The 18,365-nt window shown below is 52.9% G+C and overlaps 1 protein-coding gene across 3 annotated transcripts in view; it reads left to right on the top strand.

Annotated features, from left to right (window-relative positions):
- The window catches only part of PEMT (phosphatidylethanolamine N-methyltransferase), a 42,612-nt gene that overhangs the window by 4,899 nt on the left and 19,348 nt on the right, over positions 1–18,365 (top strand). For all 3 annotated transcript variants that reach the window (XM_009286453.2, XM_009286451.2, XM_009286452.2), the window contains exon 3: positions 17,810–17,925. In XM_009286453.2, the coding sequence (XP_009284728.1) occupies positions 17,810–17,925 (116 nt within the window). The remainder of the gene's footprint in view (positions 1–17,809; positions 17,926–18,365) is intronic.

Below are 18,365 nucleotides of genomic sequence, written 5' to 3'. Positions count from 1 at the left end.
TCTTGCTTTCCCTGCTTCCCCACCCGCCGCGGCTGTTACGAAAGGAGCTGCTGGGAGCCACGATTCCGTGTGAGGCAGGGTGCAGGCGAGGCCCCGAAAGGCAGCGGCGGAGCCGTTATGGGGATGATGTCGCTTAAAACTCCCCAAGGATGTTCAACGCAGCCGGGAGACCTGAGCCGCCGTGGGACTGTTGAGGGGCACCCGGCGAGGAGTAGGCGCGTCGCTGGAGCCGTGCCATAAAACGTTAATGAGGTCAGAGCGGTAGAAACTTCAATAAATCCCATCTGTGTTTGGAAAGCTGCAGAACGGTGGGAGAAAATTCCCATCCCTTGGTAACTAAGGAAGGTATCAAATAACAACTCCTCAGGGACAAACGTTTTCAAGCCAGGAGAGGCAGATAACCTGCATGCGGGAGGCTTTAAAGAGCTCACTGAGCCTTGGCACACGGGGAGTTTCTAGAAAGCCGGAAGGTTTCTGACACTCTCTCAATAGCAAAGAGGCAAGTGGCATAGCCGTGAGCCAGGTAGTCTGACGTCTGTCACCACGCAAGTGAGTTTCAAGTGAAGAGTACATCCATCAGTGATCCTTTTCTTGATTTGAGCCTCTTAAAAATTTACGGCTGCTGTCACGGACCGATTTAGAAATGGCACATCTTCAGCTGCCGCCTGAGAGCTTGCTCCTCCCGTCACCCCCGGTGACCCCCTCGAGATACCCATGCACCTCGCAGGAGTCTGCAGGGCGAAACCTCAAATGTCACGGTTAGGAACGGGCTTAGCGTAATTTAGCGTGATTTTAAAGCAAATAGATCCCATCAGACAAACGTGATTTTATTCTTCAAGGTTGCAGCTTTTCCTGTTCAGGGTAACAAGATCTCTGTTCTAGACTTCTGTCAAGTGTTTAAACTGCATGAGGTTTTGATTAAAGAACTAGTTGCACAGGGACCTGGGCTGACAACGCCTGGCTCCTGATGGATGTGTATCTCTTGGTTCATTTATTTTTAATTTCCCATCCTTTTCTCCTTCTTTGGAGACTAGAGGAATCTGCCAAGTGGATAAGAAGTGCTTGTGCTGGCGGGGAGGGGGGAGTTTGCAGGCGCTGGCAGCCCGATTTCACCTACCTCTGACCACTTCTTGCTAAACTCGGAGGAAGGTGCCTGGCCCAAAACCTCCCTACGCTGCTGGGAAGCAGCCGGGAGCTCGGGAGCTGTCAGGATTCAGACCTCTGTGAGCCAAACTGTGAGAAACCTTCTGGGGGCGGGAGAAAAATGCCTGATGCTGGGGGATTTCAGCAGCTCTCACTGTCTGTCTTGCAGAAGGGAAGGATTGAGCGGTAGCTTGATGGCGGTGTGTTAGCACCTCGCTGGGGAAAGGAAATTGCAGGGTATGAAATGGCTGTGCGAGGGCTGGGGCTGGAGCGGCAGGCAGAGCCTCGCAGGGACTACAGCTCGGTTAGCTGAAGTTTACAGGGTTGGGAGATGAACGAGTCCGAGTGATTTAATGGTCTTTTCTGGCCTTCAAATTCTTCAAACCTGTGAGAGTTTCATGGGCTCCCCCGCAAACCTCTGCCTGCCTGCAGCCGTGGGTGAGAGCAGAAAAACAGCCCTCAGCCGTCTTCTGGAAAGTGCTTTTAGATCCCGTTGTAGAATGCGACGATGATTATCTGCTTATGACAGATGCTAGATCAATAGCGCAGGGCTTCAAGCTATGCTGCAAGGCAATTGACTGCAGAAAGTGTTTCTTTATTGGGGTAAAGCTGGGCTTGCAACAAGGCTCGGATTTGCTCTTACATCTCCGGTCTTAAAATGTCACCACCAGCTCTGATGCCTTTCATCCTTTGTGCAGGGAGACAACGCACATTATTCGTAATTGGACTCTCTACCAGGCAGCAATAGCCGTTTTCATTTCCTTCAATGCCTGAGAAAGAGCGAGGATTTGCTTTTTTTTTTTCCCTCCCCCCTCCCCCAAACAGCATTTAGTGGCAATTTTATTCCGAGTGACTTGGTAACGCTTCCCACTCAGGCGGCGAGGGCTTTGCGGCAATGCTGTAATGCGTGCGGCGAGCGGACGGCATCGATTCTCCAGCCGTCTCGTAACCAAGTGAGTCCTGGCCGGGTGTGTAACACTGTGCCTGTTTGGCTCCTAAATTTAGCTTTTCCAGCGTGTCGGCACCGCTGCGAGCCACATAACAGGCACCAAAACTGGGTCGCATCCTCCGGCCTGCCAGCTGGAGCGACACAATTAGGAGCGCTGTCACCTTGAGGGAGAGCCACATCCTTCATCCCAGCACCGCTTCGTTGCAGTCTCCCAGTGAGGGGTGGTGGTGGTTTCATCTAAATCCTCTTTAAGAAGCCGTGCAATATCTTTTTATGATGTCCTTGCAGGCTGAGCTGCCTGCAGCGGAGGGGATCATGGAGCCCGGCCTGGCCGGGCAGCTGTGAGCTGAGATGCTTCATCTGTGTGTCGAGCCAGGCAGGGTCTCAGCCCCCGGGGCTCCAGGCGAGGCGGTGGCAATCATTCGAGCAGCTGCCCAGCCACCGTGCATGGGTACCAGCCGAGGCAGGGTGTGCTTGGGCGGCTGAGCCGTTTCCGTGCCCGTTCCTAGCGTGAATTTGGGATCCAGCTGGTGTGTGACGTGCCTGCTCAGCGTTTCTCTAAACCAAGGTCAGAATCTGTCTCTCACCTCACAGTCCCCTGTGGATCATGGCCAAGCTGGCCCAAAAAGCAGCCTCCTTTTTTTAGCTTCTGCAGAATGCTTCTCTAGAAACCCAGGGTGTTTGTTGTATATACTGGACTTTTCTTGTTTAGTGTTTTAAAAATAAACTGCGGGCTGCTGGCAGCCCTGCTGGAATAAGTCAGCACACGCACGAAAGATGAAAAAATACATTTAAGCCAACAGTCTTGTTTCCGTATGCATCAGAGGATTATCTGTAGACCCTAGAAGTTGGGAGAGGCCCTTTTCTCTCTGTCCCACTCCATCCCTATCCCGCCATGCTGCTGCTAAACACTTCCTTCTGCTGATGAGGTGCTGCTCAAAGATGCTAGTCTATGAAATGGCAAGTCTATGACCACCTGCATCCCCCGGGACAAGGCAAAAAATGCAGCTGGAGGCAAAAAAGAAAGTAGGATGATCTACCCAGACCGGGAGGCATGGAAGACGGCAGGTTCTCCTGTGTGGCCCTGGGCTTTGGCAGCGTTTGTGCATAACCCTGGAGCTGGGAGCTGCTGGAGCCCCGAGCGGGGAAACCCATTGCCTCCCCCGGGATATCGGCTGTCCGTGGGCCGGACAAGGGCTTCCCGGGTTGTGTGCCTGCTGCAATCGCAGATGGGAGCTGGATGTTTTCTGGCTGTGCCGTGGCGCAGACCGTTTAGCAGAAGCCTGCCCAGTTCCCAGAAGGATGTGATCTCCCAAAATAGGCTGCTTTGACGAAGAAATGCAGAGCCACGGAGTCTGCTGGGTGCTCTTGGGAGGTTATTTCCGTAAGACCCGCTGCCCGGCTTCCATCACTATGCAATTGCGTGCCTGGAGACTCGTGGTGGGGAGGGACGTGTTGGGGTTTCACAGCAGGGATCCAGCACGGATCCGGCTTGCGGCAGGCTGGTGGCACACAGGGTTGGCACCCCAAAGAAAATGCTTCCTTCTTTTCTCTGTTTTCTCCCCCCCTTGATGAACTCCAAGGGGACACTTACCTCCAGTTGCTCACATGGCCGTAGGAAATAGGTAGTAAAGTAGATTTGTAAATCAGTAAAGCAAACCCCTCCGTCTCTTTTCCACCTATATTGTGTCCCCAATGACACGAGTAGCTGGAAATGGCACTCGGCAGGAGCATCCCACATCCCTGCTCTCTTGAGTGTAAAACCAGATAGTTCAGCGGCCCGATCACAGCAGCGCTTGGCGGGTGCTGGTTCCTGGTAAATATTAGGAGCCTCATCTCAGTTAAAGCAAACAAATATCTGCACTCCCCTCCAGGGCTGCCTGCCTCTGTCAGCTCCCTTACATCCCCCTTTCTAAGGCATCCTGACAAAGCTTTAAAACCCCTGTACCCAAACCCGGGGAGAAATAGTCAATTTTTGGAAGCTGGTGCTGATGCATTACATTGATGGAGGACATGAGCTATGGACATAGAGCGTGCCTGGGCAGTGGCTTTGGTTGATACGTTGCAGCGGGATGGGAGCAGCAGTGCACCGGCTGTTCAGAGCAAGGGGCTTTGATTTCGGAGGGTGGCCCCGAGCCAGGGGAAGGGCTGCGGAGTGGGATGAAATAGCCCCGTGCAGCGAGCCGCTGCCTGATTTTCCTTTTCCCTGCCAAGCCATCCGAACCTCCGTGCTTGCTCACGTGCAGGGAAAGAGGGGCAACTCTTAGAAAACTACAAATTTGGTTGCCAGAAAAGCTGGAAGCCCCAGGCTTGCACACCTGCGTGTGGCTTCGTCAAACTCCCCCGACCTCCCAGCGAATGTTGGGGTCAGGGAGAGGAGGGCTGGCAGGAGCTCTTGATTTTCCCATGCGTCGTTGAAATCATGAACCTCCGCCGTGCATTACCTAGTCATCTGGGTTTGGCAATATCTGGCTTGGTTTTTTTTTCCTTGCAAAACCTTTTTTGTTCCCTCTCTTTGCTCCTCCAGACCAGGGATGATGCAGCCATGGGCTTGTTCTGCAGGTCGGGACGTGCGAGCTGCTGCTTTGTCTGGCTGAAGGGTTTTCACTCGCTGTCTGTGTAGGCACAATCATTTTTGGTGTGATCCTTTTTGCGCTTTTGGGAAGAAAAAGCAGGCTGCGAGCAGCTTACACTCCTGAAGTGGGTGAAATGGAGATGGGTTTTAGCAATTTTCTTTGCCTTCAGCTGTTGCGGGGAAGCCTGACCGTCAGGGCTCACAGAACGCCTTCGTAGCCTCCTTTGTGCGGTGGGAGGTTTGCTCATTATCTGGTTTGTGCTTCGCTTATAAAAGAAGCTGTAATTGTAGCAGCTCCTCGCCATAAAAGCACAAAGGCATTTTCAGGGAAGGAAAATGTACATGCAGCTTTTATGATCCTTTACAGTTCTCCTTCTGCCTACTTTTCTCGCCTCCTGCACTTTCTCCAGCATCAGCTCTGTGCCTGCCTGGTGCTCAGCGTGACCGCCTCTGGCTCGAGCCTCTCCTTTGCTATAGAAATGCCCCTTTTAGAAAGAAAAAGTTGAGCATCGTCCTCGTCGGTCTTGCTGGGTGAAGAGAAGAGGGACCCCAAATCCCCCCATGTAGTCAGATGTTCCTATTCCTGCTTCTTCCCTCGGAGCTGTGTTTTCTGGGGTGAGTCCAACAGCAGATGCTCAATCTGCAAAATACCGGGGAGGATTTTGAACTGGGAAAAAAAAACCCCGTCCATCCGTCTGTGACTACAGTGTACACCCATAAGAGGACTGGAGCAATACCATATCAGATCACCTTAGGGCACGCGTGGCTATTAAAAACTGAATGACCTCGGACGAGATACAGTATTTTTAACTACAAAACATTCCTATTAAGTGCCCTTTTCTGTTTGTTTTTACCAGGACTTTTTTTTAATGACTGCAGAGTTACTCACTTGATTCCCAAGGCTGGAGAACAGCAATGAATTAGTTTCATTTCAAGACTTTGTCGTGCAATCATTTTGCAGAGATTGATGTACTCGGAAGCCAAAGCGAGTGCATTGCCCAACGGAGGAACATTACTTCCCTGCCTGTACCCATCAGGCTTGGTCCCTGGTGCGGATGTGCGGGGATCCTAGCTGGAAGGGCTTGCTCAGCCTCCCCCATACACCTCCGTGCAGGGCTCCGGTACAAATACATGGATTGCAAGACTGCAAGAGGGTTTGAGCACTGCGTGCAGCCTCGTACGTGCATCTCAGCATTAGGCTTTGAGGCTTCAGAAGGAGGAAGGAGCTCCCCTGGGGTGCAGATCACTGGGTCTTAATGTTTCTTGCATTGAACAAATACCACGGGGCACGTGGTTACACCCATCAACACCCACAGGAACCCCAGTGATAACACTAGTAAGCCCGAGGGGTTCGATGGTTGTATTTAACCCTTCAGATTGTTATTATTTGTTGTGCCATGCTGTTTGAACATCTCATCCCCGAGGAGAGGGGAACAGAGCGGGCAGCTGCCCGCGTTACATAAAAGATCAAATTGTCCCTCTCTATTGTTGGCCACCGGGACGACAGCAGCATCGCAAACATGCGTGTCCTCGGCGCCGTGGGAAATGTTCCCAGGGGAGGCTTAACACGAAGCGTGGAACGTGATATGTCGAGCAGCGAGAGGACAGGAGGCCCTCCAGCCAAAATCGGCGCTCCGCCGAGCGCGGCCGGTGCAACCAGTACCTCTTTTCCAACGAACTCTCACTACTCTGCGAAGGGGTATTAGATTTCTCTTGCATTTTGTGCTCTGCGAGGCTTTTTTTTTTTTCCCCCCTCTCCCCTTCCCTGTCCCCCCTCCCATCACAGCCCCTGGGGGAGCGATGAGCGAGTACACGCTGTCCAGAGGACGGGTGTGTTGGGAGTCCTTATTAGCAGACTTATTCCAGAGAATTAAACCCTTATTTCACAAAAGGGCAGCAAGAGAGCGGCTGCAGCTCTGGGAGAAGCCGAGCTGGCTTTGTGTGTTGTTTGCAAATGGCACAAGAAGTCCTGGTCCGAGACTGCTGGTCCTGGTCATTGGGGTATTACGACCAAAAGAATAATTGTTGTGTTTCTTTACTATTTAAAACAAAAATTACAAAGTAGTTTACAAGGAAACCAGTCGTGTCTCCTCTACCGTGCTGTCACTTGTGCCTCCACTTGTTTTGTTTTCGGTTTTAGGCAGGGCTTTAAAATGTTCCTAATCATCTTCCACTTCACCTTCTGAAAACCCCACTGCAAAATGTGCCTCTGCGACACCCGTCATTGTTTCTCCCTGAATTAATTGTTGTGTGTAATTGCGACCTGCCGCAGGACGCTGTCTTGCTCTATTAAAAAGAGAGATGCTAATGAAGAACATTGGGTACCATATTACGGGAGAGCAAGGCTCGACTCGCTGGGACGTGTACTTGGCGTACTGTTATTGCCAGCCGGGGCAGAAATGGTGTTTCTGTCTCTCGTCAGTCACTGGCTAATGATTGTAATTTTTACTTGCTGAGAAACTCTGGATATAATGGACTTCATTAACGGATACATGAGATGCTACCAGACCTGCATTAGGGGAAGAGAGGAAGAAAACAACCCCTGCGTGGAGGCAATTTTATTATTTATTTGTAGCAATAGGAATGATCCAGAATTAGTGTTGGATTCGGCGGTGTGGCTAATGAGCTGGGCTGAGCTGGAATCCAAGCAAACCTATTAACGAGAGCAAACTGCAAAGATGATGCCCGGGTCTGAAAACCCTCGATTCAAACACAAGATCCCAGGCAGCGCTGGGATGGCTCGGCTGCTTTTTCTTCCTCCGCGTGGGGCTGTGTGGTTGTGTGTTGATGTGTTTGCGTCTCTAGAGGCTTCTGCTTGTTGATCACCCCCAGCCTTTCTCCGTCCCCTTCTCTCCTCCCAGCTCCTTCTTACTCTTGTCTGTTGGGTGAGCCGGGGCTTCTGATTTAATCTTTAAGACAACAGAGCCAAAGTATTTCTACTCCCATGGGCCACATCTGCTTGAAGAGTTGCCCAATTTGAAATACTGCAGCATCCAGCCCGTTTTCAGTTGCAGGCAGTGGCACATCTGCAGGTCCAGCTGGTTGGGGACACGGTGACAGAGCTGGGTGCTCACACGGCCCCTGGTACCTGAACACGTATCAGAGCCGCAACTACAGGTCATACGGGAGAGCAAAAAGCCACTTGAATTAGCTGACATCTCCGGTATAGCTTTATACGGTCTCCTTGCAATGAATCAGAGGCTGCAAGAAATGTCAGAGTCGCTAGGTGACCTCAATCTCCTTTTACCTGGAGCGAGTGAAGACTTGTCTCAGATCACTAAGAGGATATTTCTTACATAGGATGTGCTTGCTGAAGACTGTCCATTTTTATTCCAGCTAGAATAACTTTTTTAATCAGGCTGACCTTATTTGCAACGGCGATAGCGATTTGAACTAGAGGTTTGCATCAATCGCTGGAAAGCTTTGAAGAGCAGGATAGATGCTTTGTAACGATGATAAAAAGCTTTCTCCCCACATTTAAAACCAAACCCAAGGCGTTGAAGTCGGCAGCGAATTCAGGGGGACTTGACCTCAGCACTGTGGATCCGCTGGGATCCAGGGGCCTGATTTGGAAATAACGCAACGGAGCGGAGGCACGAAAATAGAAGGGAAGTCTTAAGAAAAAGAGAGGCGTTTGTCTTGTAACGTGGCATTTGTACTGAGTGCTTGCTGACAGTGCGGTGCAGCAAAGAGCTTGTCTTTCTAAATCGATGCCAGTTCAAACATCGTCAGTGCTATTGTTGGATCACTTTGTTTGGAAACGGGTCTTCTGGGTAGACGGCCTGTTTCGGTAAAGCGGCTGCGTGTATAACACTTCAGGCACTTTCTCCGGCTTTGCTTTTTTTAGTGTTGCTTGAGTATGAGCAACAGGAAAAAAAAATAAGCAAATACAGGATGTGAGATGGGCAGAATGTTCTCAATCACTCGAGAGAGCGACGCACACCTTTGCTTCTGGTTGGTTTGGGGATGTGCCTGCTGTGGACTGCCTGAGCAAAATCAGACCTGTCTCACTCAGAGAAAATGCTCCGAGCTTCAGAAGAATGTATGAAAATACGAGGTTTGTGGTTTTCTGGATGGGAACTGTGCGCAATGGGAAGCTGAGGGTGGGCCAAGTCATCTGGGCATGGAAGATGAAAAAAAAATCCGGCAATACACCGGGCAAAATGCTTCACCGTCCTGCGCACGAGATGCTCATCTGGCAGTAGTTGCCTTCCCTCTGGGCTCCAGCAGAGCCCCAAATACTTGTGTAGGGGCAGCCTCTGCCTTTCCCTAATCTGGGGAGATTATTTTATTTGGTTCTATTATTGGTTTAGAGGAGCTGGGTGGATCCTGGCTTCTCCCCGTTCCCCCATGCAGCCCATGTCCCTCCCGGTGCTTGGCCATCCACACCACGTCCCAGACAGGGACTGGAAAGGTCCTTCCCCATCCCGTGCTGCGCTCTGGAGAAATCATTATTTCACAAATACTTTTTCCATGGGTTTTGTTGGCCGGGAGAGTCTGTTCGGGCCGGGCAGGCTGATTCCCTGTGTCTGGAGCGCATCACCCTTCCCCTGCTCAGTCTTGGGGAGCTGCTCATAAGGGCTCCCAATGCCCACTCTCAAAATTAATTAACACAGCTCATTCTGGGTTACTCGAAATCACCTGCCTTCAGCTTCCAGCTCTTCGGACATAAATCATGAGCTCCTTGCCTTGAGGAGAAACTGTTCAGATTTTGTGTTGGAAATTGCTAGCAAATACAGCCCGTATTCCATGACATTTTTGTTTTTATTGAAGAGGAGAGGATGTGGCTCATGGAACATCGACGGACCCGGGCTGCCTTGGCGTACGTTAAGCAGGGGCTTGTTTTTATTGCAACCAGCTAATGAGATGGTACTTTGACAAATCACATAAACACTACTAGAGAAATTAAATTTATTATCTAGCTGTTTATCATGAGTGGATTCAAGGTAAAGACTCATGTGGAGGTAATCTCAAGGGATGGCTTTGAGGTAAAGCGTACCTAGTCCTTACGAAACCCTTATCTGTTTACCTGCCGGCTTGTTTTGTTTCCCCAACTCAAGGCTGTTAGCTGAGGTGACCTGTGCCATTTCAGTCCAATTACTTTCACTGGGGATGGATGCGGGGGGGGGGGGGGGGGGGGGGGGGGGGGGGATGGATATTTTTTAGGCTAAACTCATACACTGTGGAGGCAGGCTGGGTGTGGAGTCACTTTACTCTTCTCCCTGTGTTGAAGTGCTCAGACTGGACCCCATCGAACCCCTCGGCAGCGGCGCGCCAGCTTCATTGGGGAAGAGTCACTAGAAGAGGCACTCGAGCTTGCATTTCATCCTCTTAACCCGCTCATTTGGGTGATGGGCATCGCGGGCAGCAAGGGTTTGTCACACCAGCTCGTCTCAGCGCTGCAGCTCCACAACCAGCCCCTTGGTTTTGGAGAGGAGCCCGCCCTGCTTTCCGCTTGTAGATAGTTGTCTTCTTCAGCCCCTTGGATGTTCTCATGATTTTGCAGCATTTTGTGCTTTCCAAGCCTCCGGTTCCACTGCGAGAGCCTGCAAACCTGTGGTTTTTCCCTCTGTGAAACTCTCTGTCACCTGGGTGTACAGCCCCGTTGCTCCAACTGGCGGTTCCGCGCCGCAGTATCACTGTGTAGCCAGTCTACATACCGAAACCCCGTCTCTCCAAAACCCCACTGCTGTTTCTTTTGGCTGGAATAACCAACAACCCCCCCCCATCCAGAGCCTGTGAAAGGCAATGGAAAAGTCTTCCTTGAGTCAAATCGACGCCTTCCTTTCCAAACTGAAAGCCCTTGGCAGACACGGATGAGCTAAGCCGTCCTGCTCGGCTGCGGCTTGCTGACAGCTGTTATTGCCATCGTACCAGTGGGGAAATGGGAAAGGGGAAAAACTAACCGGTGTAGCCTCCTGGGGAGACCTTCTGTGGCTGAGCCGGCCCGCCTCCATCTCTTGGGACACGTGTCAGGTCTCTGATCATCAGTTCGGGGTGCCCGGAACCTCCAGGCTCCGACGGGGAGTCCCTGCCCTGCTCAAGCTCCACATGCATGGGCTGTCACCCATTGTCCTCAGTGCCCGTTGCTCATCAGCAGTCCCTCTCTGGGTGCATCTTTTCTTGGTGCATTACCGTAAAAAAAACCTTTACAAGCTGCACGGGCAAAGTCTCCGGCCTGTGTTGCCTTACAGCTCACATGAAACCATTAAGATGGTGCTTGTCACTTCTAATATCGCTTCAGTGTTTTAATTGCATGAACTGGAAGCTGCTGCTCCAGTACTTAGTGGGAGAACTTCACAGGGCTTTAATAATTTGCTAAAAAGCTTTTGGGCTCCATTACCGTCTGATGGCTCTCTGTAAATGGGTGCCTGCAAGTTAAGAAGCCTTCAGATAAATAGCTCGGTCTCTAGATCAGGTAGTCCAGAGCCACCGCAGCTTTCCCCAGCGCAGGCAGGAAGCAATTAAACAAAGTGGAGCCTGTCGGGGTGCTGACAGGAGCTGGCAGCCTGCGACCGGCTCCCCCGGGGTGCTGTGCTAGCAGGAGGGATAGAAGGTGGTTTCACGGTTGCCCCTGGGCACCGGCTTCCCCTCCTGCCTCTGGAAAGTGTCCGGCCGGGGACAGCTCAGCCTGCTTTCCCCAGGCAGCTCTGCAACACCAGCTCTTTCCATGATTTAGTGCTTGCCCTGCAGCACCCCGCTCCCAGCCAGCCCTGGAGCCAGCGCCCGCCTCAGATGCGCCCTGCAGACAGGTCTTGTGCCACGGGCTGCGCCGGGAAGGACAGGGGTGAGCAGCCAGGGACCCCGAGCAGTGCTGCGGCAGGACGGAGGGGCGGCAGCGGGCAGGGCTGGGTGGGATGAGGGCTTGGGGAAGGCTGGGTGACGGCTCGGATGGGCAGAGGTGGGGGCGATGCTCCTGCCCTGCCAAAGGGACAGCAAGCGATGGCACGTGGGATTAAGGCTGCTGGATGATCAGCCAGCCCCGGTGGTGGAGTGCAGCTGAGAACGGGTGGCTCATAGCATATAAGAGATGGTGGATGGGGGATGCACGAGGGACTGGCCCGCTAAAGGCTGGAAGAGGGAAGACATCCGTTGTCTGCCTCGTGGTGGGAGCCACACGGATGCACGTGTACCGACCGGCGATGGGCACCGCGGCGGGTGCAAGGGAGTCACCGCAGCCCAATGCATCACTGCCCGTCTGCCGAGCCCCGGCCACGGGCTAAACCTTGTGGGTTTAGGGCACCTTCCCAGGGTCACGCGCCCACCCGGGGCTGGCCCGGTGCTCACCGGCAGCACGGGGAAGGCAGTTCTGCTGACAGGCACTTCGTATCGCCGACGCTGCTGCACAGGGAACGTGACTGCATGGAGGTGACAGCTAATTGCTGCAGCGAGTCAAGGACTGTTTAAGCAGCTAATTAATTCCTCCTAATCAGCCCTTGATCTGTTGAAAACTGCATGGCATTATCTCCTCTGCTGCAACACCTTGATAATTCCTGTCTGAATGGCCTTCACGGAGAACATATTTAAATAAACTCAATAGAGATTTCAGACAGATAGCGACTATAATTACCAGCTTGTACAAATTAAACTATGGTTTGTTCTGTTCTTTTTCTCCTGCCTTCGCTGCCCAGAGCTCCTGCTAATCATGTTCTTGCTGCCAGTGGCACGCCGGTCCCCAGGGTGTTTTCTGCACATGCCTTCGGAAAGCCGGTGCCGGTGCCCAGTGCTGGGGCGGGCACTCGGCGGGCCAATGTTTCGGATGAGGCTGCACATGGGCACATGCCAGCCTCGTCTGGTGCTGTTCCTGTGCCAGGGGCTCAGTGCCGTGCCAGCGAGCTGCGGGAACTGCCCCTGCACACCCCTCGGGGCTGCCGTGCACGATCCTCCCCAGGACCAGCCCTGCAGTTTCCCCTCCCGTCTTTCCTGAGGTTTGCAATCTCCTAGAAAAGCAGAGTTTTTCTCACCTAGAAGCAGCACGAACGCTCGGACATTTGCCTTGAGCAGCCGCAGGAGCCCAGGCTGGAGCTTTCAGCCTGGCTGCGGTATTCAACCGGCACCGTCGGCACTGCCGTACCAGCACACACTAAGCACTGCCGACTGCAGAGGGGCTCGAGCGCAGTTCGTTAGGATAGATAAGGTCAGGCCACACTCATTTCCTCCGCGGTCACTCGGGACAGCCAGAAAGGCTGGCTCCTCTGGCATTCGGCAAAGGTCAGCCAGCCCCGGCACTCGCGGGCGGGCGGTGGATATGCGTTTACATTGCAGCCTGCTCTGCCGTTGCTGCTCTGCATTGGCTCTGCTTCCCTGCTCGCTCCTGGGAGCACCACAGTCAGACTTTGGGCGCTCAGGTGTATCTTTTGCCTCCCTGTCTTTTAGATAAACATGGTAGCTGCAAGCAGGGTTGTTTTCCAGCATCCAAGCAGTGACAGAGAGCAGGGAATATCATTAGGCTTTAACGAGGGATTCCAGGGAATCAGAAAGGAAAAATGGATTTTTCATACAGGGGAACAGATCGGTGCCTCTGGTCCCTGTAGGTGAAATAAGGATAACATCAGGTTTCCTGCCCTTTCATCAGGTTACGAGCTAGCCAGGGCACGTCTCCTGCGATGGGAGATGCTCCCATGGAGCCGTTTAAGTCCAGAGTCGGGGTTCCTCCTGCCCCAGCACCTGCAGGAGGATGCACCCCCATGGCTGGCCTAGGAGAGGTCAGACTGAAGGAGAAAGTTTAAAAATTTGCTCAGGTCGGTTTTGTCTTAAGTTTTTTTGGGGGGGGACTGAATTGTCCGTGCATGCAGGGCTCACCCTACGCACGCGCATCCTCTTGGGACCACGGTGCAGACATGCCCCGAGGAGCTGATCATTCTTCTTCTGGGCTTTTCAAGGAATTTCTGAGTTTTAGGTCTCTCGGTGGGTTGCTTCCTAGAGCTCACGTGATGGGGCAGAATCCTTCATGCTGGCAAATACTGCGAGACAGGTACAGCGAAGGCAGCGTATCCTATTCACTGTCATCTTTTCTCCAGCCTAGTCTTGGGCACTGAACATTTTTACGCCAACAGTTTGGCCAGGGCAAGAACATCCTCAGAAGTGGGCAGAGCATCTCCCCAGGTGGATGATGAGTCTGGGATTTCCCGGGACGTGGGCACAGCCCTGCCACCCTGCTTCCCGGAGAGCTGGGAAGCAGCCGCTCACCTCAACCCTCCGGTGCCTCAGTTTCCCTTGGGTTGTAGGGAGCTGCTAATCCATCCCAGCCTCCCAGGCATGCCGCGAGGCTAAATTCACTAACGCCCGCATGGTCTTCTTCGGATACTATGGCGATGGGGCGATGCGAGGACATAGACCGGCTGATTAGCATCGAGATGCGAAAGGTCCCTTAGACGTGAGCCTTTGGGCTTTCTGGTTTCGTTCCCCATCTCGGGGGCGAGCCAGATATAGAAATGGAGTCATGTGAAACAGAACAAAGTCTCTATTTCAGAGCTGGGCTTGAGCAAATTAAAATGTAGCATGTTCAAAAGCCAGCTTCCCTGGATGGCAGACAAAAATAATCAATTTCCTTGAAACAAATACTAAATATTAATGAGAGGTGATGGCCTGCCATGCACGCAGAGCTGTAAAGAGCATTTCCCGGTGATCAGCTGCGGAGGCAGGTTGCTGAGATGAAATTGCTTTTCGAATAGATATTTGTGGCCCTTCTCGAGGTGGCTCGGGAAGGTTTGCCTGCCCAAAAAAAGCAAAGAAAACTCAGAGCATTTCCATTTTGCATCAGGACAGCCACTGGGGATGCGTGCCAGTGCTTTCATTTTTGTTTACGCACTTGCCCGAGCGGTTGGGGAGATGGCTCGGTTCGGTTATGTAGAAATCAGCCCCGAATTTACGTAGAGGAGACAGCGATTCCCTGGGAATAACAGCCGGCTGCGCCTGCCCCCGATGAGCGCCGAAACGGCCTGCCAAAGGCAGAACATGGGACCCAAGAGCACTCCCCGGCTTTGCAGCCACATCCGCTCGTTGATTTATTTCAATAACAAGCATTGGGGGAAACATTAAAAAAATTACTTACAGCCCTCACCAAGTATCCTAAAGTGAAAGCAGAGGGCTGGGAGCTTTGGAAAAGGAGCCTTGAATTTTTCTATTGCTTTGACCCTTGGGTAAGTCAGGAAATGTTGTATTAACTCCGTTTCCAGACTCGGAGGTTGGAAGAAAAATAAAAATGCTCCCTTCCCTCCCTCACCGGGACGCACAGCCACGGCGTGGGGCTTTTCCCCCCTGATGCTGTGCTCGCCCGTGGGCAGCACGGTGCCAGCCTCGGCTGGGAGAGCAAACGGCACACCGGGAATAGCCACAGCCCTCCCCGGCAGGCCGCGGCCCACCCCGCCCTCCCCCGCCCCCCCCCCAGCCGTAGAGGATGCCAAAAGCATTTTGCATCCGTCATGCAGTAAATAATAACACGTCGGCTCATGATTTTATAAAACCGTTAAGCCAGCTGCGTAGCCACGGGTTGAACGAGAGCTAATATTAGCTAGAAATGACTAAAATTAGAAAATTAGAACCGAGCCAGAACTAATTAGCTGTTCAAGGAATAGAACCAGAACCGGAACAAATTAATTGTTGCTGAAATATCACCACGGGGCCTGGCGGGCACCGCCGCTTCCAGCCCCACGCAGGCTCCCGCTCTGCTTTGCTCAGGATGCCCCCCACGCGGGCTCGGAAAGGAGCCCGGGGTCCCATCTGAAGGATGTGACAGCTAAATAAAAGTTGGCGTCTCGGTCCCAGCCGGGGAATTAGCAGCAGCGTGATACAGCATGAGCTGGGCTGTGCTGGGAGCGATCCCAACGCAGCCGAGCCAGCTGCTGCCCGGAAGGGCTCGGAAACGCGTCCCCTCGCCCCACCGCGCTCCGTCGCTGCCCAGATGTGCCTTTCTAAAGGCAAGGGTAATTACGAGGCCGCCTCGACGGCTCCCGGCGCCGCACGGGCTCTCCCCTCTGATCCCAGCGGCACTGCCTTCTCTTTCAGCTTCAGCTCTGCCGCCAGCTGAGATGCTTTGCGAAGCTCTCAAAGCGAGCCAGGAGCTGCCATCCATGCAAACGCCGCCAGAATAATTTCCAGGGAATTAGGAAGTTGGTACAGATAACTGGCACATGGCTGCATTTTTCCATCTGTGACTCGATCACCTGTATGGTCACTTCTTTTTACTTTCCAAAGGTGGTAACTCACCCTGTATTTCTTTCTCCACACTCGCAGCACTCAAACAGCAGCTCCCATTTTAGCAGCAACATGACGCACAGTCTTTTAAATTCAATTTAGAATACAAACTATTTATACCAGCCAGAAAAAGGCAGTGAAGCAGCTCTTTCTGTCATGAGTGGATTTGTAATTTCAGAGCAATCATTGCATAACTAATTGAATCAGCTCTCAGCATGTGAAATCAGTGCCCTGCTTATCGAAGGTTTTCATCATTCTCCCCTGCTGAAGCCAGCAGTCCCCCTCCACCAGCAGCACCTTGTGCTTCTGCATCAGCCTGGGAAGAAAATGGGACCTGCAAAGCTGCCTTTTTCTGCTCAAATAGAGCCAACAAATGACCAAATACATTCAGAGTAGATGAATAGCTGGGTTGCAGGTGCCTCCCAAAAGCTGCCCAGGCTCCATGCAAGGGAGTGAAGTGCATTTGAAGCTAATGAAGTGCCAGCCGTGTCTGAGAAGCAAATTGGTGCTGAGATGTTCTGCTGACTCCCACCTCCTGCTTCATTGCCCAGGTGGGCTCTGCTTGGCTTGAATTTAGGATCTGATCCAAACCCCAGGCTTGGCGCCTGAAAATGGAGCCTAAAGGAGGCGATAAATATAGCGACAGCTTTCTGAGGGATACAGGAAAGGTAGAAAACAGGGTAGCTGTAAGGATTTTCATCAGCTTGGGAGTGAGGGTCCTGGATTTGGTGACCTGGGTGGATCCAGTCCTGCAGATTTTGGGAGCAGCTCCAGCCACCTGCGTGCAGCAGCCTCCCAGGGTGAGAGGGGCACCTCCTCAGCTGCGAGGCATTTTGGGCAGGGGCCCGTCAGCTTCTGGGGCTCTGCAGAACACGGAGCTTAAAACTGCAGCCAGAGAAAAGTGTGCTGTAAAGGATGCTAATGCCTCCCCAGAGATGCTGCCTGCCTGCCTGCCTGTGTGGGAGCAGCTCCAGCCACCTGCGTGCAGCAGCCTCCCAGGGTGAGAGGGGCACCTCCTCAGCTGCGAGGCATTTTGGGCAGGGGCCCGTCAGCTTCTGGGGCTCTGCAGAACACGGAGCTTAAAACTGCAGCCAGAGAAAAGTGTGCTGTAAAGGATGCTAATGCCTCCCCAGAGATGCTGCCTGCCTGCCTGCGTGTGTGCATGCATGCATGCATGTGTGTGAGCCCTGGGCTGTCACTGACGTGCTGTATGGGTTGCGTTGAGACAGCCGCGCTGGGATGGGTGAGGAGTGCAGGTGAGCCCTTAATGGCTACAATTGCTGAGTGCTAACAAAGGGCAGCTGGTTCAGCCTGTACAAGTGGAAGCAGTTCTCTGGGCCAAGCTGGCAGGTCTTAGCTGGGAGGGAGTTTGGGGGGGAGGAGGGAATGCTTGCAAACTTTTCTGGAAGTGAGCAGGGAGGGGTTGTTCCTGCCAGGTATGATCCCTACAGCTGGATGTAAGAGATGGTAGAGCCCAGAAAATGAGAGCTGGGTGTCCCTGTGGTCCATCCCCTACTCAGAGATCTGTTTTCTTTCTAGGAGAGCAATGCTAGGCTCCCTGGCAGGGGCCTGTTGGCTTTGGGGGTCTGGAGACAGCCTTAGCAATGCTTTCAGCCTTGTTGGAGGTATGTTGTCCAAGCCACATATTCCCCAAAGCTGATGTGTAGGGCTTTTTTTTCCATGAGCCAGTGCCTCAGCGCTGCTGGCTGGCCTGGTGAACGGGGCAATGCAAGCACTAGCAGGGGTTGGCATGGGTAGGAGAAGGAGCTTTCATCCCCAGGCTTGGTTTAAGCCACGTCCCATTAGTGGCCTCCGCTTGCTTCTCGCACAAAGCCATGCAGGTGGTGTGCGTCCCCGTGTGGGGCCGAGGCGGCGGGGCTCGCTCCTGGGGCAGCACGCGCCCCGGCACCCCCAACTACCCGCTTTGTTTTCTGTTGTCTCTTCAGGTAGCCAGATGGGAGCACAAAACGCGAGCGCTCAGCCGAGTCTTCGGCTCTCCACGTGCTGCCTGCTACTGCCTGGGCGCTGTTATCCTGATGCTTAACTGTGTGAGGAGCCATTGGTAAGGAGCTAACCGTACTGCTACGTATTGATGCAAAGAAATGCCCCTACGGGGTTGGGGGGTGAGGGATATTAGCTCTGCAGTGCTGGCTCCAGCCCCAGCGTATTGCTTTTATATGGTTGGATACCTTCAGCCAGCAGCAGATTTATTCCAGGATTTGTAATAAAGACGAGGGATGCGGTGGCGTGGCCAAAACCATCAGTGTCGACAGCCCTTGAGTGTCGCAGGTTTCCTTGCTCCGCTCTCTGGGGGCGGTTTCTGGTGCCCTGTGAGCAGCCCAGGTGACGGGGGGCTGTCTGCACAGGATGGATCATATGTAACAGCAGAATTTTTTTAATTTTCTCATAAAAATCATAAACAAAATTAAACCTGATTTTAAGAAGCTGCAGCTTCCTGTGTAGAAGAGCAGGATTATCTGTGCACTTAGCAAGCAGTCTCTT

The sequence above is a fragment of the Aptenodytes forsteri genome, unplaced genomic scaffold (genome assembly GCF_000699145.1).
Source record: "Aptenodytes forsteri isolate BGI_AS27 unplaced genomic scaffold, ASM69914v1 Scaffold55, whole genome shotgun sequence".
Classification (NCBI taxonomy): domain Eukaryota; kingdom Metazoa; phylum Chordata; class Aves; order Sphenisciformes; family Spheniscidae; genus Aptenodytes; species Aptenodytes forsteri.
This window is presented reverse-complemented; position numbering and strand designations above follow the sequence as displayed.